Source organism: Oryza sativa, chromosome 1 (assembly GCF_034140825.1).
Source record: "Oryza sativa Japonica Group chromosome 1, ASM3414082v1".
NCBI classification, from domain to species: Eukaryota; Viridiplantae; Streptophyta; class Magnoliopsida; order Poales; family Poaceae; genus Oryza; species Oryza sativa.
In genome coordinates, this window is record NC_089035.1 from 13,530,786 (window position 1) to 13,550,964 (window position 20,179).

At 49.9% G+C, this 20,179-nt stretch overlaps 1 protein-coding gene across 1 annotated transcript; it reads left to right on the plus strand.

The window, feature by feature from the left end:
- The first annotated feature begins 778 nt into the window (after window positions 1-778).
- LOC9270410 (cysteine-rich receptor-like protein kinase 15) lies at window positions 779-20,122 on the plus strand. Its single transcript, XM_015786037.3, has 7 exons — window positions 779-1,670; window positions 2,063-2,167; window positions 2,324-2,484; window positions 2,636-2,846; window positions 2,988-3,222; window positions 19,368-19,521; window positions 19,643-20,122. Exons 1-7 carry the CDS (start codon window positions 845-847, stop codon window positions 19,886-19,888), a joined length of 1,938 nt encoding a protein of 645 aa, XP_015641523.1. The 5' UTR covers window positions 779-844; the 3' UTR covers window positions 19,889-20,122.
- Window positions 20,123-20,179: the final 57 nt, after the last annotated feature.

Consider the following 20,179-nt stretch of genomic DNA (forward strand, 5'->3'; position numbering starts at 1 on the left):
AGTCGAATTTGGAGGGAGTCAAATTTGGTATAATTGGAGTTTGTAAAGTTCGTTTCTTGTAAGGGAAGGTTTTCTAGGAGATTAAGACTTCTTGTACAAGGTTGGTTCGTGGCTTTAAGCTGCCTACCTCGAGTATAAATAGAGAGGGAGGGTGTGATTTTCCGGTATCGTTTTTGAGAGAGTTGAGTCCAGAGAAAAGTTAAGTGTTTCGAGTTTAGTCGAGATTTTCGTGAGGAGTGATGTTGTTGCACTTTGAGAGAAAAGTAATAAAGTTTCAATCTACTTTGAGAGATCTTTGATTTGTGTTTGCTTGGGTTCGGCGGTTCAACCAGTGGGACACCGACGGTCAGACTGACGGCATCAGGGCGGTCAGATCGGCGGCGGTGACAGACGACAGTAGCGCATCGGGCGGTCAGAACGAAGCAACTCCACCAATCAGACCGGTGGTAATCGAGAGTTCAGACCAGCGTGTCTTCTCCGATTAGACAGACCGCCATCGAATTTGATAGTAACTTTGAATTCCGCTAATGTTTTGGGTTTTGGGTACTACAATCATTCACCCCCTCTAGTTGGCTTAATTCTTGCTATTCGATTCTACACACTATAATAATCTGGTCAATAATATGTTTTCAACTATGCCTAATACTCTTGCTGGGTCGGTTGCAACTAATCGATCAGATTATCACAATTCATCAAATGACCTCGGACATTCGAGAGTTACTAGCCTTGCGCTCCACTTCACTATATACTCCACTTGTGTTGCTACAACTTTACTAAGCTAGCTCAGCAGCTAGTACAACTGAACGTTTAGTCGTTTACTATCCTCCTCCAACGTACGGGCACCATGCTCAACCTCCTCCTCCTCCTCGTGCTAGCCACCACCTCATGGTCACCGGCGGCGAGCGGCCAGGACACCTCCTCCGCCACGGTGAGCCCGCTGAACACGCACTGCAACGCGACCGCCGGCAACCACACGGCCGTGGGCAGCGCGTACCTCTCCAACCTGCGCGCCCTCGGAGGCGCGCTCTCCAGGCGCGCCCTCGCCACCGGCTTCGCGTCGGGGAGCTACGGCGCGGCGCCCGACGAGGTGCACGGCCTGGTGCTCTGCCGGGGCGACTTCACCGGCGGCAACTGCACCGACGGCCTCGCGTCGGCGTTCCGCGACGCCGCGGCGCAGTTCTGCCCGGGCGCCGCGGACGCCACCGTCTACTACGACCAGTACATGATCCGCTACACCAACGACGGCCGCCTCCTCTCCGACCCCGGCGACAACGAGCCGCTCTGGTCGGGCAAGAACATGAACGAGGTCGCCGGTGCCGACGCGGCGGCGCGGTTCATGGCGAAGGCCACGGAGCTGATGAACAGGACGGCCGACCTCGCCGCCTTCGGGTCGTCGTCGTCGCCGAGCCGGTACGCCACGGGGGAGACGTGGTTCGACGAGCAGGGGGTGAGCGTGGTGTACGGGCTGGTGCAGTGCACGCCGGACCTCACCGGCGAGCAGTGCCGGAGCTGCCTCGCCGGCATCATCGCGCAGATGCCGAAGCTGTTCGGCGACGCTTCGTCACGGCCGGTCGGTGGGAGGATCCTCGGAGTCCGGTGTAACCTCCGTTACGAGAAGGATGTCTTCTTCAAGGAGACCAGCACCACTATCAAGCTCAACATGCCCAAAAGTATGTCGTCTTCTCGTTGATTTCAATTCATATATGCACTAGCTCCTTGCATGAGCATGTCCTTGCAAGATTAACTACAGCAATTTAATCATATTTTCAGACAACCATGCATACATAATTGCATATATATCACCTGATTAATGTATGTAATCTAATCCAATATATCTATAAAATTCGTCCCTACTAAATTTTAAGTGTTGTTAATATTATTTATCTCTTCTCTAATTAAATTAAGTCACATCATCTCAATTCATAGCTCTTGAATGATTAACTTATGGTCTAAATTATCTTTCTCATTTTCTTCTCTTATAAAGTCATATCATATTTGTTTGCACACTTATCTCTTTTTCATCTAGCTAGTATCTTTTAATTGCACACTTACTTGCATCTAGAGGGACTGAGCACGATGCTGAAGATCGTCATATTTGGCGTGCCGTGCTTGGTACTGATCATATCCGTGGTGCTGCTCAGGCCTTACATCGTCAAGGAGATAAGAGGCGAGTTAACTAAAATTTCTTTGACTGTTGACCGATATGTTGTTTTCTTGCTCTCTAGTTAATATATATATATACACAAGATTATGGTCAATACTGTATTCTTCATTGTCACTTCATATTGATTTTTGCTTACAATTTGATCTGTGGCAACGACAGAGTTATTGTTGCAGAGGGATCTAGTCATATTGGAAAGGGAAATCGTGAGTGAAAGCGATGAAAGATTTTCACTGTTCAAGTTTTCTAAGATAAAAGATGCCACGGACAATTTCTCCAGGGAAAATAAGCTAGGAGAAGGTGGATTTGGTCATGTTTACAAGGTAAATGCGTATTCTCTAAATATAGTATAAGTACTTCTGTTCCAAAATATAACGGATTTTAGTTATGCATTTAGAGTCTGGACAAATAATTGATCACCAATAATCCTCTAACATGCAACTATATAAATATATATCTATGTTTCATCATCAGGGCCGTTTGACTACGAACCAAGACATTGCAGTGAAAAGACTTGCCCCAAATTCTGCACAGGGATTCAAGGAGTTCAAAAACGAAATTAAACTCATAGCATGCCTTCAGCATAGGAATCTTGTTAGGCTCCTTGGGTGCTGCATCAAAAGCAAGGAGAGGATATTAGTCTATGAATATATGCCTAATGGAAGCTTGGATGGCCTAATTTTCGGTATGCCTCTAACCCTTCAGCAAGAAAGCACGTTTTATTAATTTTTCACTCGCACTAGCTACAAAGTAATATTTGTATATATTCTCAAATTATTTTGGTTCATTAATTAATTGTATTTACTATTGTGAAAAAATATGACAGGAGAGGAAGAAGTGAAACCAAACTGGCATGTGCGTCGGCACATAATTGAAGGGATAGCAGAAGGTCTACTCTATATACATGACTATGCACATGCATGTATAGTCCACAGAGACCTGAAACCTAGCAACATACTGCTAGATCATGAAATGAATCCCAAAATTTCAGATTTTGGTATTGCTAGGATTTGCCTCTCCAGTGTGACAGAATCAAATACGACAACAGCAATAGGAACATTGTAAGTATATCTACCCTTTAATTTTATGTGAGGCACTTCCCTATCATTTTAGGATTTGTAGTTTTCTAGCTCGCTAGTCTTCAATCTGCTGAGAAGTTTGTACTTACACATTAATGAACATTTTCCTTTGAAGCCATGATAGTATATATAGCTAGAATACTCACCATTGTTTTACAACATGTAGATTCCACATTAAATTTGTATATTTTAGTACAAACTAGCATGGTGGTCTGCGCAGATTACTCGGTTAGCATCATTATATTTTCTCTCATATAATAGCATATATATTTTCTCAATGTATTATTCAAATATATTAAAATGGCAACATAATTTTAAATTTTGTACTAACTTTACAAAACTACTAATGTGTAATATTTATATTCTATTTTATATACGTGTTAGTTATTAATTATTTTTAATATCAAATTTTAGTTATTTCTAAATTATATTCCTATATAGACTCTAGACTCGTATTTCAATATTTCTTTTTTTAATTCCGAATTTTCGTTATCTGTAAATTGTATTTCTATATAGACTTTAGGCTCTTCTTCCAATATTATTTATTTTTAATTCTGAATTTTTATTTTTTCTAATTGTATTTCTATGTGGACTCTAAAGTCATCCTTCAATATTCTTTAATTTTTAATTTTGAATTTCAGTTACTTTTAAATTGCATTCATATATTGACTTTAGACTCTTCTTTCCATATTTTTTTATTTCTAATTTTAGTTATTTGTAAATTGTATTTTTATATGAACTCTAAACTTTACTTTTAATATTACTAGAAAAATACCCGTGCGTTGTAACGGGTGAAGTCTATGTTAATCTTATTAGTGTTATATGGTTTAGTTAAGATGAAATTCACTGTGGGAGTTCGCTTGGATATATATATATTTAGAAAATCATGAGCTGCGGTTAGGAGTCCGATCGTCTCAAGTTAGCATGCGAGCTTTTTTAAACATATTTCTTATATGATTCCTTATGTATTACCAAAAGTGAACGATTTTAAAAACCGGCTCAAATACAAATATGTATTTCCAAAAGCAAACGAACTTAGAAACCAACTCATACACGGATGACGTACCAAAATACCGAAAAAAACATCTTCAATTTTTACAATATTAGAGATTATGTTTATTCCGAATTTTAGTTAGTTTTAAATTCCTATATGGACTCTATACTCTACTTCTAATATTCCTTAGTTTTAATTCCTAATTTCTATTATTTCTTAATTATATTTCTATATGGACTCTATACTCTTCTTCTAATATTTTTTATTTTTAATTCTGAATATCAGTTATTTATAAATTGTATTTCTATATGGACTTTAGTCTCCTCTTCCAATATTCCTTATTTTTTAATTCCGAATTTCAACTATTTCTAAATTGTATTTCTATATGGACTCTGTTTTTCTTTTTCTCCGATTAATATGAGAATTTCTAAGCCATGAGAGCGAACGTGGAGGCTCCTTTTTCTATTTCTTTAATAAGTTAATAGATTACACTAAGGTCGATCTTAAATCATCTCATAGAGTATATATATATATATATATATATATATATATATATATATATATATATATATATATATATATATATATATATATATATATATATATATATAGACACACTCAAGAAGTGATATTTAGTATTACAAAATGCATGTGGAATACTAGGTAGAATTGACTAGTGTAAGGAATCTTCACCCCTCCTATTCTATAATCATGACAAATCCTTATCACTTGTCAAGATCTATGTGGACTTATTCAAACAAGTGATATACTCAGGTTAAATGACTAATTTTACCATTCTCGAGAAAATATTGGAAGGTATCTGTAGCGCCCGTTCCGTCGTGGCGCCTAGCGGAAAAATTATCTCTTAAAAACCCTAATTGCGAAATTTGTTTCTTTGCTTGTTATCTAGTGACCGTACCATCTCAGATCTCAAATCCCCGATCTATCGTCGAGTTCAATTCCGAATCCAAATCCTTCCAAATCAATTCCTCCGCAAAAGTCTATTTTGCCTCCCCCGGGTTCGATGGGCCGAATCTCTCTCGGCCCATCTTCCCCTCCCCTCCCCGGCGCCCTCTCTCTCTCTCTCTCTCTCTCTCCCTCCGCTCCGCTCCGCCCGCGCGCCGCGTGCGCGCGAGCGCGTGAGCCGCGCCGAGCGCCCCTCCTCCGCTCCCTCCGCCCTGCCCGCGCGTGTGTGAGCCGCCGCGCCGAGCGCCTCCCTCCCCCTCCGCTCTACGCGCGCGCGTGTGCGTGAGCCGCCCGCGCCGAGCCGAGCCGTCCTTTTCGCTCCCTCGCTGCCGCTCCCCGCGCGTCGTTCGCGCGCGCGCCCGCGTGGTCGTCGCCCTCGTCGCGTCTGCGCCGCCCGGCCCCGCTGCCCTGCCGCGCCTGCAACCGCGCAGCCGCTCGGCCCCGCAAGCCAACGCGCGTGCCCGAGCCGCGCCGCCCGTTGTTTCCCGCGCGCGCGTGCCGTGGTGGCCGACCGCCTGGTCGCCGCCGCCGTCAGCCTCTGCCGCGCCTGCCGCCCGTGTCGCCGCTCCGCTCCAAACCGCCCCGCCGTCATCGCCGTCGTCATCGCCCGGCCCCCGCTACTCCGCGCGCAAGCTGCCAAGGGACGGAGGCAGAGCCCCTCCCCTCCCTCTGCCGCGTCGCCCCCGCTCCCCTCATCCTTTTCCCAAAGAAGCAAAGGGTGAGCTCCCCTTTCTCTCCCTCCTTTTTCCCTTTTTCCCTCTCGCCGGCGTCACCTCCTATCGCCGTTTTGGCCGCTAGCCGGAGCGCCAGCTCGTTGGCTTGACCGTCCAATGTCGGTTCCCCTCTCCCAAACCGACATTGCCGCCCCTATAAACCAAGGCGCCCTCCCATCGATTCCCCCCCCCGTTTCGCTCATCGCCTCCGTGCCATTGCCGCCGCCTTCCGTGCTCCGTCTCGCCTCCGCCGTTCATCGCCAAGCGTCGGGAGAGCCGGTGCGTTCGTGGACGCGGAAGGGGACTCCGGGCGCGCCCTCTCCTTCCTCTTCCCCGGCCCGAGGCCGGAGAGATTACTCCCGCGCCGTCGGCCTCTCGTCACTGCGCCCCGTCTCGCACGGTAGTGCATCTCCCCGTTCTCCCTCCTCGTTCCATCTCTCCCCCTTAGTTTTCGGTAGTAGCTCGAGTAGCCTCCCCGTAGCTAGCCGGCGCCGCCCCGACCGTTGCCATCGCTCGCCGTGTGCTCGCCGCCGTCGCCGCCCGTGCTCCGTAGCACCCGCTCGTCGCCGGCCTCGCTCGGCGTAGCTCCGCCCAATCCGACGCTAGCAGCGGATTCCCGCGGCCGCGTAGATGCTCTCGCCGCCGGGAATTGGCCCCTCGTGACCTCGTCGCCTTTTCCCCCTTCTTCCGCCGCCGCTTGCCGCCGCCGCAATTCGTCGCCGTCAAGCTCCCTCCGGCGAATCCGAGCCGTTGGCTCGTCTCCCCTTGTCCTGTGCAAACACCCGGTGTGCTCGCTTTCGCCTGTATCGCCGTGGTTCGCTCCGCCGCTCGCCGCTGTCGTCCGCCGTCCGTTCCGGCCGGCGTCGTCGTCTACCTCCCGCTGGCCCGTGTGGCTGCCACGTAGGCGCCACCTCGGCGCCACCTCGGCCGCGACCGGATCAGCTGACCCAGCCAGCTGCTCCCTCCGTTTTTCCTCCCGTGCGCATGGTCCGCGGTGAGCCGTGAGGCTGCGCGTGGGCCCGCCGCATCCGTTCCTGCGCGAACCACGCGCGTGCACCGCGTCCCAACCCCGCCCGCGCGCGTGCGCCACGTGCTCCCTCCGCACGGTGAGCCGAGCCGCTGACTAGCGGGTCCCACCCGGGACCGCGCGTGGTGAGCCCGGTCCACCGACCCCCTCTCTCCTCCCCTCCCGCGTGCGCTCTGGGCCGCCTTTTGGGCCGGCCGGCCCATTAAGACTCGGCTGAGCCGCCCCAAATCTCTTGGGCCGCACCCTAGCCGCCCGAGAAAAGTCTATATTCCCTCCCTCCTTTCTTTTCTTTTTTTTCTTTTCCAAAAAGGATTTAATTAAATCCTTTTCCTTTAGACCAAAAATCCAATAATCTTAGAAATTCAATATCTTCCCAACCGTAAGTCCGTTTGACTCCGTTCAACTTCCAAAATTTCTCAAATCTCGAGATCTATCTAATGGCATGCTTAGAGGTCATTAATAGGGCTTTATTTTCGCCGTTTGTTGAGTTGTCCCGTTTCACGTGTAGTTTCGGAGCCCGAAGTCCCGCAGTGCGAGGATTTCGAGGATCAAGCTCCAGATCTCGAGCAAGGCAAGCCACCTTTGAACATCTTGAGCCTATATTTGAAATTTAATTATGTTGCTTGAAAAATATTATGCATTGTTAGGATCGCACTTAATCTGTTTGCCCCGTCTGCGAGGCAGATTAGTGGGCATACCTAATTTGTTGCATTTGATCCTTCCTTTGTTAATTGTTATATCATGTCCCCCTTGTATCCATCTAGTTGCGTCTCGATATTCTTGCACCCAGTGCGAGTATCGATGGACGCCTTCAAACTTAATATTTGAATAACAACTTGGGTAAAACTTGGGTTTTACAAAGACTTGGAAAACCCGACACCTGGGTCGGTGCTTGTGAACTAAATGAATTTCCAAAACCGCGGACCGGGGAACGTACCGGGTGTACGGTTTCCCGCTCTCGCACTTAAGGACCGTTTCCTTGGAATTTCATCCAAACATAAGACAAGTACGACCACATGGGTGGAATGGGACACCCCTGGCTGAGTAACTAGCTTATCAGGGGAGCCTTGATGCCGAGAGACATGTGGATTCGCTGGGGTGGTGTCGGGGAGGACCCCCGGGCTTCCTGGCACAGTATGGTCTGGGACCTAACCTGTTGTTGGTCTGGGACCCCTCTTGTCGGCATATGGTAAACCTGTGTCGGCTTTCGAAATGCCTTGTCATGAAAGTTTGGAGGTCTCCCGACGTGGCTGATCCCCACGGGCTGGGTGATCCAGGTTAGTAATGTCGTGTGGGTAAAGTGTACTCCCTCTGCAGAGGTTAACAAACTGTTCGAACAGCCGTGCCCACGGTCATGGGCGGATGTGAGGTGATTCCTAGCGTAGTTTTGTTTGACTACTGCTTGTGAAATTACTGTTGTGGAAAGGGGTTCGATGTTTGAAAAATCTGCAGCTGATGGGATCAGCTAGGCCCGGGTGGCCGTTTGAAAGTTGTTGGCCCGGGTGGCCGTTTGAAAAGTTGTTGGCCCGGGTGGCCGTTTGAAAAGCTATTGGCCGGGTGCCAACCCTGTTTCAATTCTAAAGACTGATACATTACACATACTCCGACCGGACGAGACGCACTGTCTCATCCGTGTCGTTTGAGAAGCACTCACTTAGTTGTTTTTAGAAAAGAGTTCAAATAAAATCAATTGCAAAAAAAAATATAGCAGCCTTTCCTTGAAGCCTGCATTAAACACTTATTTCCCATGGCTTGCTGAGTACTCCCGTACTCACCCTTGCTCTATATAAATAATTCCCCCCCCCCCAAGTTGCTGAAGAAGATGAAGCGGATACTGCTGATGAGGAGTTCTTCCAGGAGCAAGCCGGCTACGATGAGTTTTAGGGTTTCGGCCTAGTTCCCAAGTCGCGCCTGTGTCGTTTGGTCCAAGTCCTGGCTTCCGTTTCCCTTCTGTAATGCAGTTGTGAGCTCGGGATCTGTCCGCAGCCCAACATGACTGTACCTCTACTCTATAATAAAGAGACCTCTGTTGCTGTGATATTCTGTCTTCCTGTGATACCAGCACTGTTTCCTGGGACTGGTATCGATTAACAGGTTAATTTGGAACGTCACGGGCTAGTTCCGGTCGGGGCTAGTTTGGGGCGTGACAAGAGATGGTATCAGAGCACAGGCTTGGCCCTAGGGCGAAACCCGACGTTTAGGACGACCCTAAGGATACTAAGTTCAAAACTACTTGCGAAAAGCTAAGGTTTCTTTTGTTTTCTTTATTTCCAATAGTTTGTTTCTAAAATGGTTACTGATCTTTTCTCCCTCTTTCAAAATTGTAGATGGCAGTGAACGCCAGCTTCAGTTCCCACGGTTTCGGTGAGGGTCACCACGTCGCTCAGCTTCGTGACCTCGCCCGTTTCCTTGGCTTCTCGTGTCCCGAGTACACGGGGTACTCCGTGGACCGTGTTCCCCCTCACTGTGAGCTCTCTGTGTACCTTTACCCTCGTGGAGGTATACACGGAGCTGGCCTTCGCCCACACCACTTCACCGTGGCCAGGCCCACTCTCCAGATCGCGTACCAGGACCTCTCCTGGACTGCGCTTCGTCGCTTGGCCCACGACTACAGCCACCGTCTCGGAGGCTCCGCCTTCCGGCAGCTTCCACGCCTTCCTTCTGGCCACGCAGACGCCAGGTACCCTTGTCCGTACAGCGAGTCTCAGCCAGTGCTGACTCGCATGGTTGAGCTTTCGGAGGCTCAGGCCACTCAGCACGACCTACTCCTTGAGGCTTACCGCTCCCTTGCCCGTCGCTACGCCGCTTTGGAGGCCCGTCTGGCCGAGGAGGGTGTCACCTCAGTTGACACTATCTCTTGGGACTCAGGTCGCCTCTGCCGCGCCAGCCACCTGTCCTCCCACAGCTCCAGCGGCTCTGCCCGCACTCCCAGTGGCCCGCGCTCCCCCAGCTCGCGTGCGCCGTACTCACCAGTGTACTCCCCCTACCCACACCCAGTTAGCCCCTCCTACACCCCCGGACACACCCCAGTTGCTTCCTCCCGCCGTGGCCCACGCTTTATCCGCACTGCGCGGAAGCGTGTTGTTGGTTCTTCCACCGTGTTCCGTTTCCACTACCCAGCTCCCCCACCGCCAGCGCCCCGTGCTGCTGCCGGCCCTCGACAGGTTCCGCCGGTCCCTTCGCGTCAGCCGATCGATGTTTCTTCGACTGAGGAGCCGACTACAGGAGGCAGCCAGGCCGACGAGGAGTAGAGGAGGCAGTCTTCAGCAGCCGTCCGTGTGTTAGGCCCTTTTGTTCCGCCGCCAACTCTTTTGGAGTCGTGGTGAGGTAGTGTGTGCGTGTGTTTGTTGTGGGTGTTGTTTGGTAGTCTGGTTCTCCTAGGTGGTGTGCGCACAGTCAAGCTCGGCGTAGCTCTGTGACTTGTACACACCCGTTGTATCAGGTGTTTTTATGATTTGAAAAATCCAGTTTATGCCTAGTGTGTGCTATCTGAGTTGCTATTTACTTTGCTCCTTGCCCTCCTAAGTGCTTATCTGACTCTTACCCCGCCCTTTTCTGGGAGTTTAGATGGCTAGCCACCCCCGCCGTGCAGCTCGTGCACCAGCCCGCTTTGGTTTTGAAGATGGTAGAGTCGAGCCAGAAGCAAATCATGAGTCAGCTAATGAGCAGTCTCACCACAGCAACCGTTCGCACCGTACTGCTTCCCGCAACGCAGAAGTTGAGCAACCCCGCCGCAGCCACCGCTCGCATCACACAGCTTCCCGTAATACAGAAATGGAACAGTCTCACCGCTCTCACCGCACTGCTAGTCACAATTCTGGAGAAGAACGCCTCCCTTCCCCACCTCATGTGGAAAACAACATGCAGCACCTGATGGCAGTTCAGACACAAATCTTGCAAGGATTAGCCGCAGCCGTAGCCGGTTTTCAGCATAATGCGCAGGGAAATGGCCACCCTCACATGAACAACAATAGATCCAAGCTGACAGATTTTCTGAGGTCTCGTCCGCCAGAATTCTCTCAGACCGTCGAGCCCGTCGAGGCTGACGATTGGCTGAAAGATGTTGATAGAAAACTCAACTTAGTGCAGTGTACTCCTGTTGAGAAGACGCTCTACGCCTCTCACTAGCTAAGAGGACCTGCTGTAGATTGGTGGGAGAATTACTGCAATGCACACCCTGAACCCACTAACATTGCTTGGGATGAGTTTGCTACGGCTTTCCGTGCAGCTCATGTGCCTGAAAGCACCATTGACATGAAGAAAGAGGAATTCAACAGACTTAAGCAAGGCAACAGCAATGTCAATGAGTACCTAAGTATGTTCAACAAGTTGGCTCGGTACGCTCCGGAAGAAGTGGACACAGACAAAAAGAAGATCAGGAAGTTCTTGAAGGGAATCGCAGTCGGAATGAGACTCCAGTTGCTTGCTCCTGACTTCCCCACCTTTCAACATATGATCAACAAGGCACTTCTACTTGAGGATGCCAGAAAAGAGGCTACCAAAGAATACAAGAAACGCAAGTCTAACCATCAGGGAAATTCTTCCCGAGGCGCACCTCGCCCTCGCTACGGTCAACCCATGCAATACCACCAGTCGGTCACTCAGGCTAACCGCCAGCCAGGCTACACCCCTCGTCCTCAGATGAACCGTCCGGCACCTCAGCCACAGCAGCGTGCCCCTAGTGGCAATCCTGCGCCAAACAGTGTTACCTCTTTCAAGTCACCGCAGGGACCGTCAGCAGTTCAGTGTTTCCGGTGCAACCAGATGGGTCACTATGCCAGACAGTGCCCCCAGAATCCTATCAACACCAACTCAGGGCATGCTAATGGCAGCACTGCCAGGACTTCTACTCCAGCGGCAGCTCAGTCTCGTCCTAGCTCTCAGGCAAGTGGACAAGGTTCACGTGCTTCCAACAACTTTGGTCGAGGTCGGGTGAACCACATTCAAGCTGAAACCGCTCAGGATGCTCCAGACGTTGTGATGGGTATGTTCTTTGTCAACTCCATACCCACAATAGTTCTGTTTGATTCGGGAGCTTCCCATTCCTTCATATCACAAGCTTTTGTAAAAAGAAATGGTTGGAAAACCCAAAATTTGCGTGTGCCAATGATAGTACATTCCCCTGGAAGGAATATAAGGGCAACTCAAATATGCCCGGAAGTTAACCTTAGAATTGAGGAGGTTGACTTCCTAGCCAAACCAATAGTCCTAGACTCGCAAAGCTTGGACATCATCCTAGGGATGGATTGGTTGGCTAAGCACAAAGGACAGATAGATTGTGCCGAAAAATCCATCACCTTGCAAGGACCTGGAGGAAAGCAAGTCCGCTTTACCTCTAACACCCCTACCGCAAGTCGGTCTATTCTAACCTGCTTACAAGTCACCACCTTGGAGTCGGTGCCTATAGTCTGTGAATATCCCGACGTATTTCCGGAAGAATTAACGGGTATGCCACCAGACAGAGAGGTTGAGTTTGCCATAGAACTGGCGCCAGGCACCGCACCAATCGCAAAAAGACCCTACCGAATGGCAGCTAATGAGTTAGCAGAAGTTAAAAGACAAACCGAAGAATTGGAGAGTAAGGGTTATGTGTGACCTAGCTCATCCCCTTGGGGAGCCCCAGTGCTTCTGGTTAAGAAAAAGGATGGCTCTGAGAGAACGGTAATCGACTATAGAGCCCTGAATGAAGTAACCATAAAGAACAAGTACCCGTTGCCATGGATTGACGATTTGTTCGATCAACTTAAAGGAGCAAGAGTTTTCTCAAAAATTGACCTAAGATCAGGTTACCACCAACTGAAAATCAGATATGAAGATATCCCGAAGACCGCTTTCTCAACGCGTTATGGTCTATATGAGTTCACAGTGATGTCCTTCGGACTCACCAATGCCCCAGCATTCTTCATGAACTTAATGAACAAAATCTTTATGGAATACCTGGACTAGTTTGTCGTGGTGTTCATCGACAACATCCTGATATACTCCAAGAATGAGGAAGAACATGCTGAACACCTGAGGATGATAATTGAAAAGCTCAGGGATCATCAACTATACGCTAAATTCTTGAAATGCGAATTCTGGTTAGATCGAGTAGCATTTCTTGGACACGTGATCTCCTCCAACGGTGTCGAAGTAGATCCCAGCAAGGTTGAAGCTGTACTTGCTTGGAACCCGCCCAAGAATGTGTCAGAAATTCGCAGCTTCCTTGGCTTAGCTGGATATTATCGAAGATTCATTGAAGGATTCTCTAAGCTAGCCAGACCTATGACCGAGCTGTTAAAGAAGGAAAAGAAATTTCAATGGACTGCAGCCTGTGAAGACAGCTTTCAAGAAATGAAGAAAAGGTTGACCACTGCCCCAGTTCTCACCTTGCCAGATATCCAAAAAGATTTCGAAATCTTCTGTGATGCATCAAGACAAGGCTTAGGATGTGTCCTAATGCAAGAACGAAAGGTTGTGGCCTACGCATCCAGGCAGCTCAGGCCTCATGAAGTCAATTATCCCACCCATGATCTCGAGTTGGCAGCTGTGGTTCATGCTCTTAAGATCTGGAGACACTATTTAATCGGGAACAGATGTGAAGTATACACCGATCACAAAAGTCTTAAGTACATCTTTACTCAGACCGAGTTAAATATGAGGCAGAGAAGATGGTTGGAACTAATCAAGGATTACGATCTTGGAATTCATTACCACCCCGGTAAAGCTAACGTGGTCGCTGATGCGCTAAGTCGCAAGGCCTATTGCAATATAGCTCAAATACGGCCTGACCAAGATCGCCTGTGCAGAGAAATGGAGAAGTTGAGGCTGACCGTGGTACAGTCAGGTGTCCCTGCCAGCTTGACAGTACAGCCTACCCTAGAGTCGCAAATCCGGGAAGCTCAGAAAGATGACGAAGGGATAAGAGAGTTAATAAAAAGAATACAGGAGAAGAAAGACACCAATTTCTCCATAGACGATCAAGGCACAGTTTGGTGCGGTCCCCGCATCTGTGTACCGGCCAAGAAGGAGTTAAGAGATCTCATCCTAAAGGAAGCTCATGAGTCCGCCTACTCCATTCATCTAGGAAGTACGAAGATGTACCAAGATATCAAGGCATACTTCTGGTGGGCTGGAATGAAGCGAGATGTCGCAGAATACGTAGCCTTGTGCGACATTTGCCAAAGAGTCAAGGCAGAACATCAGAGGCCAGCTGGTCTGCTGCAACCCCTACCGATTCCCGAGTGGAAATGGGAAGAGATCGGAATGGATTTTATCACCGGTTTGCCAAGAACCCCTAGCGGGTACGACTCCATCTGGGTAATCGTGGACCGACTCACGAAATCAGCTCATTTCGTGCCAGTGAAAACCACCTTTGATGGGAAGAAACTAGTAGAACTCTACATGACCCATGTCGTATGTAGATTTGGCTGTCCCAAGAAGATTGTATCAGATCGAGGCACTCAGTTTACCTCAAGGTTCTGGAAGCAGTTGCATGAAGCCCTTGGAACCGATCTGAATTTTAGTACGGCCTACCATCCGCAGACCGATGGACAGACAGAAAGGGTAAACCAAATCCTAGAAGACATGCTACGTGCGTGTGCCCTGGATTTCGAAGGCACTTGGGATCGTTGTTTGCCGTATGCTGAGTTCTCGTACAACAACAGTTATCAGGCCAGCATTCAGATGTCGCCGAATGAGGCAATGTTCGGAAGAAAGTGCCGCACTCCCTTGTGCTGGAATGAGGTGGGCGAAGCGCTGGTATTCGGTCCTGACATACTGAAGGCAGCAGAAGAACAAGTTAAGCTGATCCGAGAACGTTTGAAGACAGCACAGAACCGTCAGAAGAATTACGCTGACAATCGGAGGCGTGACCTTGAGTTCAAAAAGGGAGATCATGTGTACCTGCGGGTATCACCCCTCCGTGGTATGAGAAGGTTTGGGATGTCCGGCAAGTTAGCACCCCGCTACATCGGCCCCTACCTCATAACCGCCAGATGTGGCGAAGTGGCTTATCAGCTTGAGTTACCTGAAGGTCTCGCAGATGTGCACAACGTGTTCCACGTATCCCAGTTAAAGAAATGTCTTCGAGTTCCAGAAGAACAAGTTCCCCTGGGTAATATCAAGCTGGAAAAGAATCTGACCTACAAGGAAAGACCGATCAAGGTTCTTGAAGAGGCAGAACGTCAGACTCGAAGGAAGACCACCAAGTTCTACAAGGTCCAATGGAGCAACCATTCTGAAGATAAGGCAACCTGGGAGCGAGAAGATCTTCTCCGCGCCGAGTTCCCGGAGCTGCTCAATTAGGTGCTGAATCTCGGGGTCGAGATTCTTGTTAGGGGGGTTGGTCTGTAGCGCCCGTTCCGTCGTGGCGCCTAGCGGGAAAATTATCTCTTAAAAACCCTAATTGCGAAATTTGTTTCTTTACTTGTTGTCTAGTGTCCGTACCATCTCAGATCTCAAATCCCCGATCTATCGTCAAGTTCAATTCCGAATCCAAATCCTTCCAAATCAATTCCTCCGCAAAAGTCTATTTTGCCTCCCCCGGGTTCGATGGGCCGAATCTCTCTCGGCCCATCTTCCCCTCCCCTCCCCGGCGCCCTCTCTCACTCTCTCTCTCTCTCTCTCTCTCTCTCCCTCCGCTCCGCTCCGCTCCGCCCGCGCGCCGCGTGCGCGCGAGCGCGTGAGCCGCGCCGAGCGCCCCTCCTCCGCTCCCTCCGCCCTGCCCGCGCGTGTGTGAGCCGCCGCGCCGAGCGCCTCCCTCCCCCTCCGCTCTGCGCGCGCGCGTGTGCGTGAGCCGCCTGCCCATTGTTTCCCGAGCCGCGCCGCCCATTGTTTCCCGCGCGCGCGTGCCGTGGTGGCCGACCGCCTGGTCGCCGCCGCCGTCAGCCTCTGCCGCGCCTGCCGCCCGTGTCGCCGCTCCGCTCCAAACCGCCCCGCCGTCATCGCCGTCGTCATCGCCCGGCCCCCGCTACTCCGCGCGCAAGCCGCCAAGGGACGGAGGCAGAGCCCCTCCCCTCCCTCTGCCGCGTCGCCCCCGCTCCCCTCCTCCTTTTCCCAAAGAAGCAAAGGGTGAGCTCCCCTTTCTCTCCCTCCTTTTTCCCTTTTTCCCTCTCGCCGGCGTCACCTCCTGTCGCCGTTTTGGCCGCTAGCCGGAGCGCCAGCTCGTCGGCTTGACCGTCCAATGTCGGTTCCCCTCTCCCAAACCGACATTGCCGCCCCTATAAACCAAGGCGCCCTCCCCTCGATTCCCCCCCCCCCCCCCCGTTTCGCTCATCGCCTCCGTGCCATTGCCGCCGCCTTCCGTGCTCCGTCTCGCCTCCGCCGTTCATCGCCAAGCGCCGGGAGAGCCGGTGCGTTCGTGGACGCGGAAGGGGACTCCGGGCGCGCCCTCTCCTTCCTCTTCCCCGGCCCGAGGCCGGAGAGATTACTCCCGCGCCGTCGGCCTCTCGTCACTGCGCCCCGTCTCGCACGGTAGTGCATCTCCCCGTTCTCCTTCCTCGTTCCATCTCTCCCCCTTAGTTTTCGGTATTAGCTCGAGTAGCCTCCCCGTAGCAAGCCGGCGCCGCCTCGACCGTTGCCATCGCTCGCCGTGTGCTCGCCGCCGTCGCCGCCCGTGCTCCGTAGCACCCGCTCGTCGCCGGCCTCGCTCGGCGTAGCTCCGCCCAATCCGACGCTAGCAACGGATTCCCGCGGCCGCGTAGATGCTCTCGCCGCCGGGAATTGGCCCCTCGTGACCTCGTCGCCTTTTCCCCCTTCTTCCGCTGCCGCTTGCCGCCGCCGCAATTCGTCGCCGTCAAGCTCCCTCCAGCGAATCCGAGCCGTTGGCTCGTCTCCCCTTGTCCTGTGCAACCACCCGGTGTGCTCGCTTTCGCCTGTATCGCCGTGGTTCGCTCCGCCGCTCGCCGCTGTCGTCCGCCGTCCGTTCCGGCCGGCGTTGTCGTCTACCTCCCGCCGGCCCGCGTGGCTGCCACGTAGGCGCCACGTCGGCGCCACCTCGGCCACGACTGGATCAGCTGACCCGGCCAGCCGCTCCCTCCGTTTTTCCTCCCGTGCGCATGGTCCGCGGTGAGCCGTGAGGCTGCGCGTGGGCCCGCCGCATCCGTTCCTCCGCGAACCACGCGCGTGCACCGCGTCCCAACCCCGCCCGCGCGCGTGCGCCGCGTGCTCCCTCCGCACGGTGAGCCGAGCCGCTGACAAGCGGGTCCCACCCGGGACCGCGCGTGGTGAGCCCGGTCCACCGGCCCCCTCTCTCCTCCCCTCCCGCGCGCGCTCTGGGCCGCCTTTTGGGCCGGCCGGCCCATTAAGACTCGGCTGAGCCACCCCAAATCTCTTGGGCCGCACCCTAGCCGCCCGAGAAAAGTCTATATTCCCTCCCTCCTTTCTTTTCTTTTTTTTCTTTTCCAAAAAGGATTTAATTAAATCCTTTTCCTTTAGACCAAAAATCCAAACATAAGACAAGTACGACCACATGGGTGGAATGGGACACCCCTGGCTGAGTAACTAGCTTATCAGGGGAGCCTTGATGCCGAGTGACATGTGGATTCGCCGGGGTGGTGTCGGGGAGGACCCCTGGGCTTCCTGGCACAGTATGGTCTGGGACCTAACCTGTTGTTGGTCTGGGACCCTTCTCGTCGGCATATGGTAAACCTGTGTCGGCTTTGGAAATGCCTTGTCATGAAAGCTTGGAGGTCTCCCGACGTGGCTGATTCCCACAGGCTGGGTGATCCGGGTTAGTAATGTCGTGTGGGTAAAGTGTACCCCCTCTGCAGAGGTTAACAAACTGTTCGAACAGCCGTGCCCACGGTCATGGGCGGATGTGAGGTGATTCCTAGCGTAGTTTTGTTTGACTACTGCTTGTGAAATTGCTGTTGTGAAAAGGGGTTCGATGTTTGAAAAATCTGCAGCTGACGGGATCAGCTAGGCCCGGGTGGCCGTTCGAAAGTTGTTGGCCGGGTGCCAATCTTGATCAATTCTAAAGACTGATACATTGCACAAACTCCGACCGGACGAGACACACTGTCTCATCCGTGTCGTTTGAGAAGCACTCACTTAGTTGTTTTCAAAAAGGAGTTCAAATAAAATCAATTGTAAAAATAACAGCCTTTCCTTGAAGCCTGCATTAAACACTTATTTCCCATGGCTTGCTGAGTACTCCCGTACTCACCCTTGCTCTATATAAATAATCCCTCCCCCCCAGTTGCTAAAGAAGATGAAGCGGATCCTGCTGATGAGGAGTTCTTCCAGGAGCAAGCCGGCTACGATGAGTTTTAGGGTTTCGGCCTAGTTCCCAAGTCGCGCCTGTGTTGTTTGGTCCAAGTCCTGGCTTCCGCTTCCCTTTTGTAATGCAGTTGTGAGCTCGGGATCTGTCCGCAGCCCAACATGACTGTACCTCTACTCTATAATAAAGAGACCTCTGTTGCTGTGATAATCTGTCTTCCTGTGATACCAGCACTGTGTCCTAGGACTGGTATCGATTAACAGGTTAATTTGGAGCGTCACGGGCTAGTTCCGGTCGGTACTAGTTCGGAGCGTGACAGTATCACATTTTTAAGCGTAAAATTTAGTACCTTCGGGTACTATACCTTGAGGAACCAAATTTTTAGTATAAAATTTAGATACATCGACGTACTTTCTCAAGTATTGTAAAATTTCTTCAGGTTAAATAGGAATAACGGTTCTTTGAAAGCCCATAATTTACATGTATCCAACTAATAAAATATAAGTGCCAAAGAAATAAGGTAGACATACATTGACATACCCAGACTAGAAATAAAATAAATTATCTACCAAAATTGGGTCATATTGTCAATGAACATTGCTGGTATCAGAAAAACTGTGTCCATGAAGATAATCCTGGGTTCACGTCCGTTTGGTTTTGGTCAAATGAAGTTAAATTTGATCTTGAATTACCTTCTGTTGAAATGCATAAACGTCCTCGTCAGTCGTCTATCTCTAGTTTAGTTGTAAAGGGAATGTTCTACACCTAATGAGAAATTGAAAACGGAACCTGCAACTAGTTCATATACTATTTAAATTTCAGTCTATCAGCAATAAATTGGATTGATCTGTTACAATCAGAGAACTTAAGAACACGGAAAGTTCAGTGCAGATATTTCTTAATTTTAAATTTGTAAGACCATGTGCACCAATACGAGTTGGAGTATTGAATTGAACTATTTGTTGATAGTTGCTCAAGCTAGTATCATTCCGTTAACGCCATATTTTTAAATTTGTTTAGTGTGGACTCTGGAGAAACCGAATAATAATTTCCTTTGGAGTCACGTTGCTTTCGTCGTCGGGAGCATTTTTCCGATTAATTTGGACAGCAAAAGCTACAAAATATCACTGCACACGATTGCTCAAATTACTGTGCGTTACCTGTAGTTTTTTACACAATTATTTTGCATTAAAATCTGATGGACGCACATGAATCATTTCTTTTCAGTGGATACATCGCGCCCGAGTACTGCTCCCAAAATGTTTATTCAACAAAGTCTGATGTTTTTAGCTTTGGCATTTTGGTTCTTGAGATCATAAGTGGGAAAAGAGCCGTGGGTTCATACAAATTATCTGGAAGATCATACGAGCTCAGGAGATATGTGAGTGAAAATCTCCTAAAAACTCTGCATATTCATCCTTTCCTACTGAAGCTGCATGTATCACTGTTGCTCGTTTATGTTTACCCTCTGAAACTTTATATTGTTTAATATTTGCTAATAGGCTTGGCAACTTTGGAAAGAAGAGAGATGCGACGAGTTGGTGGATCCATCTTTTGGAGAAGATTACCAAGAAATGGACATTATTAGGTGCATTCAGGTGGCACTTCTGTGTGTCCAAGACAGTGCAGAGGACAGGCCAACGATGCACGATGTAACGACGATGCTAAGCAACGGAAACAGGAGGTTGCTCATGCCTGCACAACCAGGTTCATTCAACATAGATATTGGCGATCCAGAGGAGCTCTGATGATGAAACCAGACTGACAGATCGTCCAGACAAATCAAACGTGTTTAGCCGGACGAATTCGATGTAGACAAATTAAATCAAATTTAGATCAAGCTATATATAGGACAATTATTCATGTATAAAGTGTTGTGTTCGCCACCTGTTGGAACTAAACTGATTGCAGATTAATTTCCCATGCTCTTGGCTAATTTGTACAGATTGAAAATCAAACTGCTTTGCTGTATTTTCCAACTAGAGGATTCATGAACAACACAGCCCAGCTTGGTTTGTTGACATGATCATTTTCTTCTT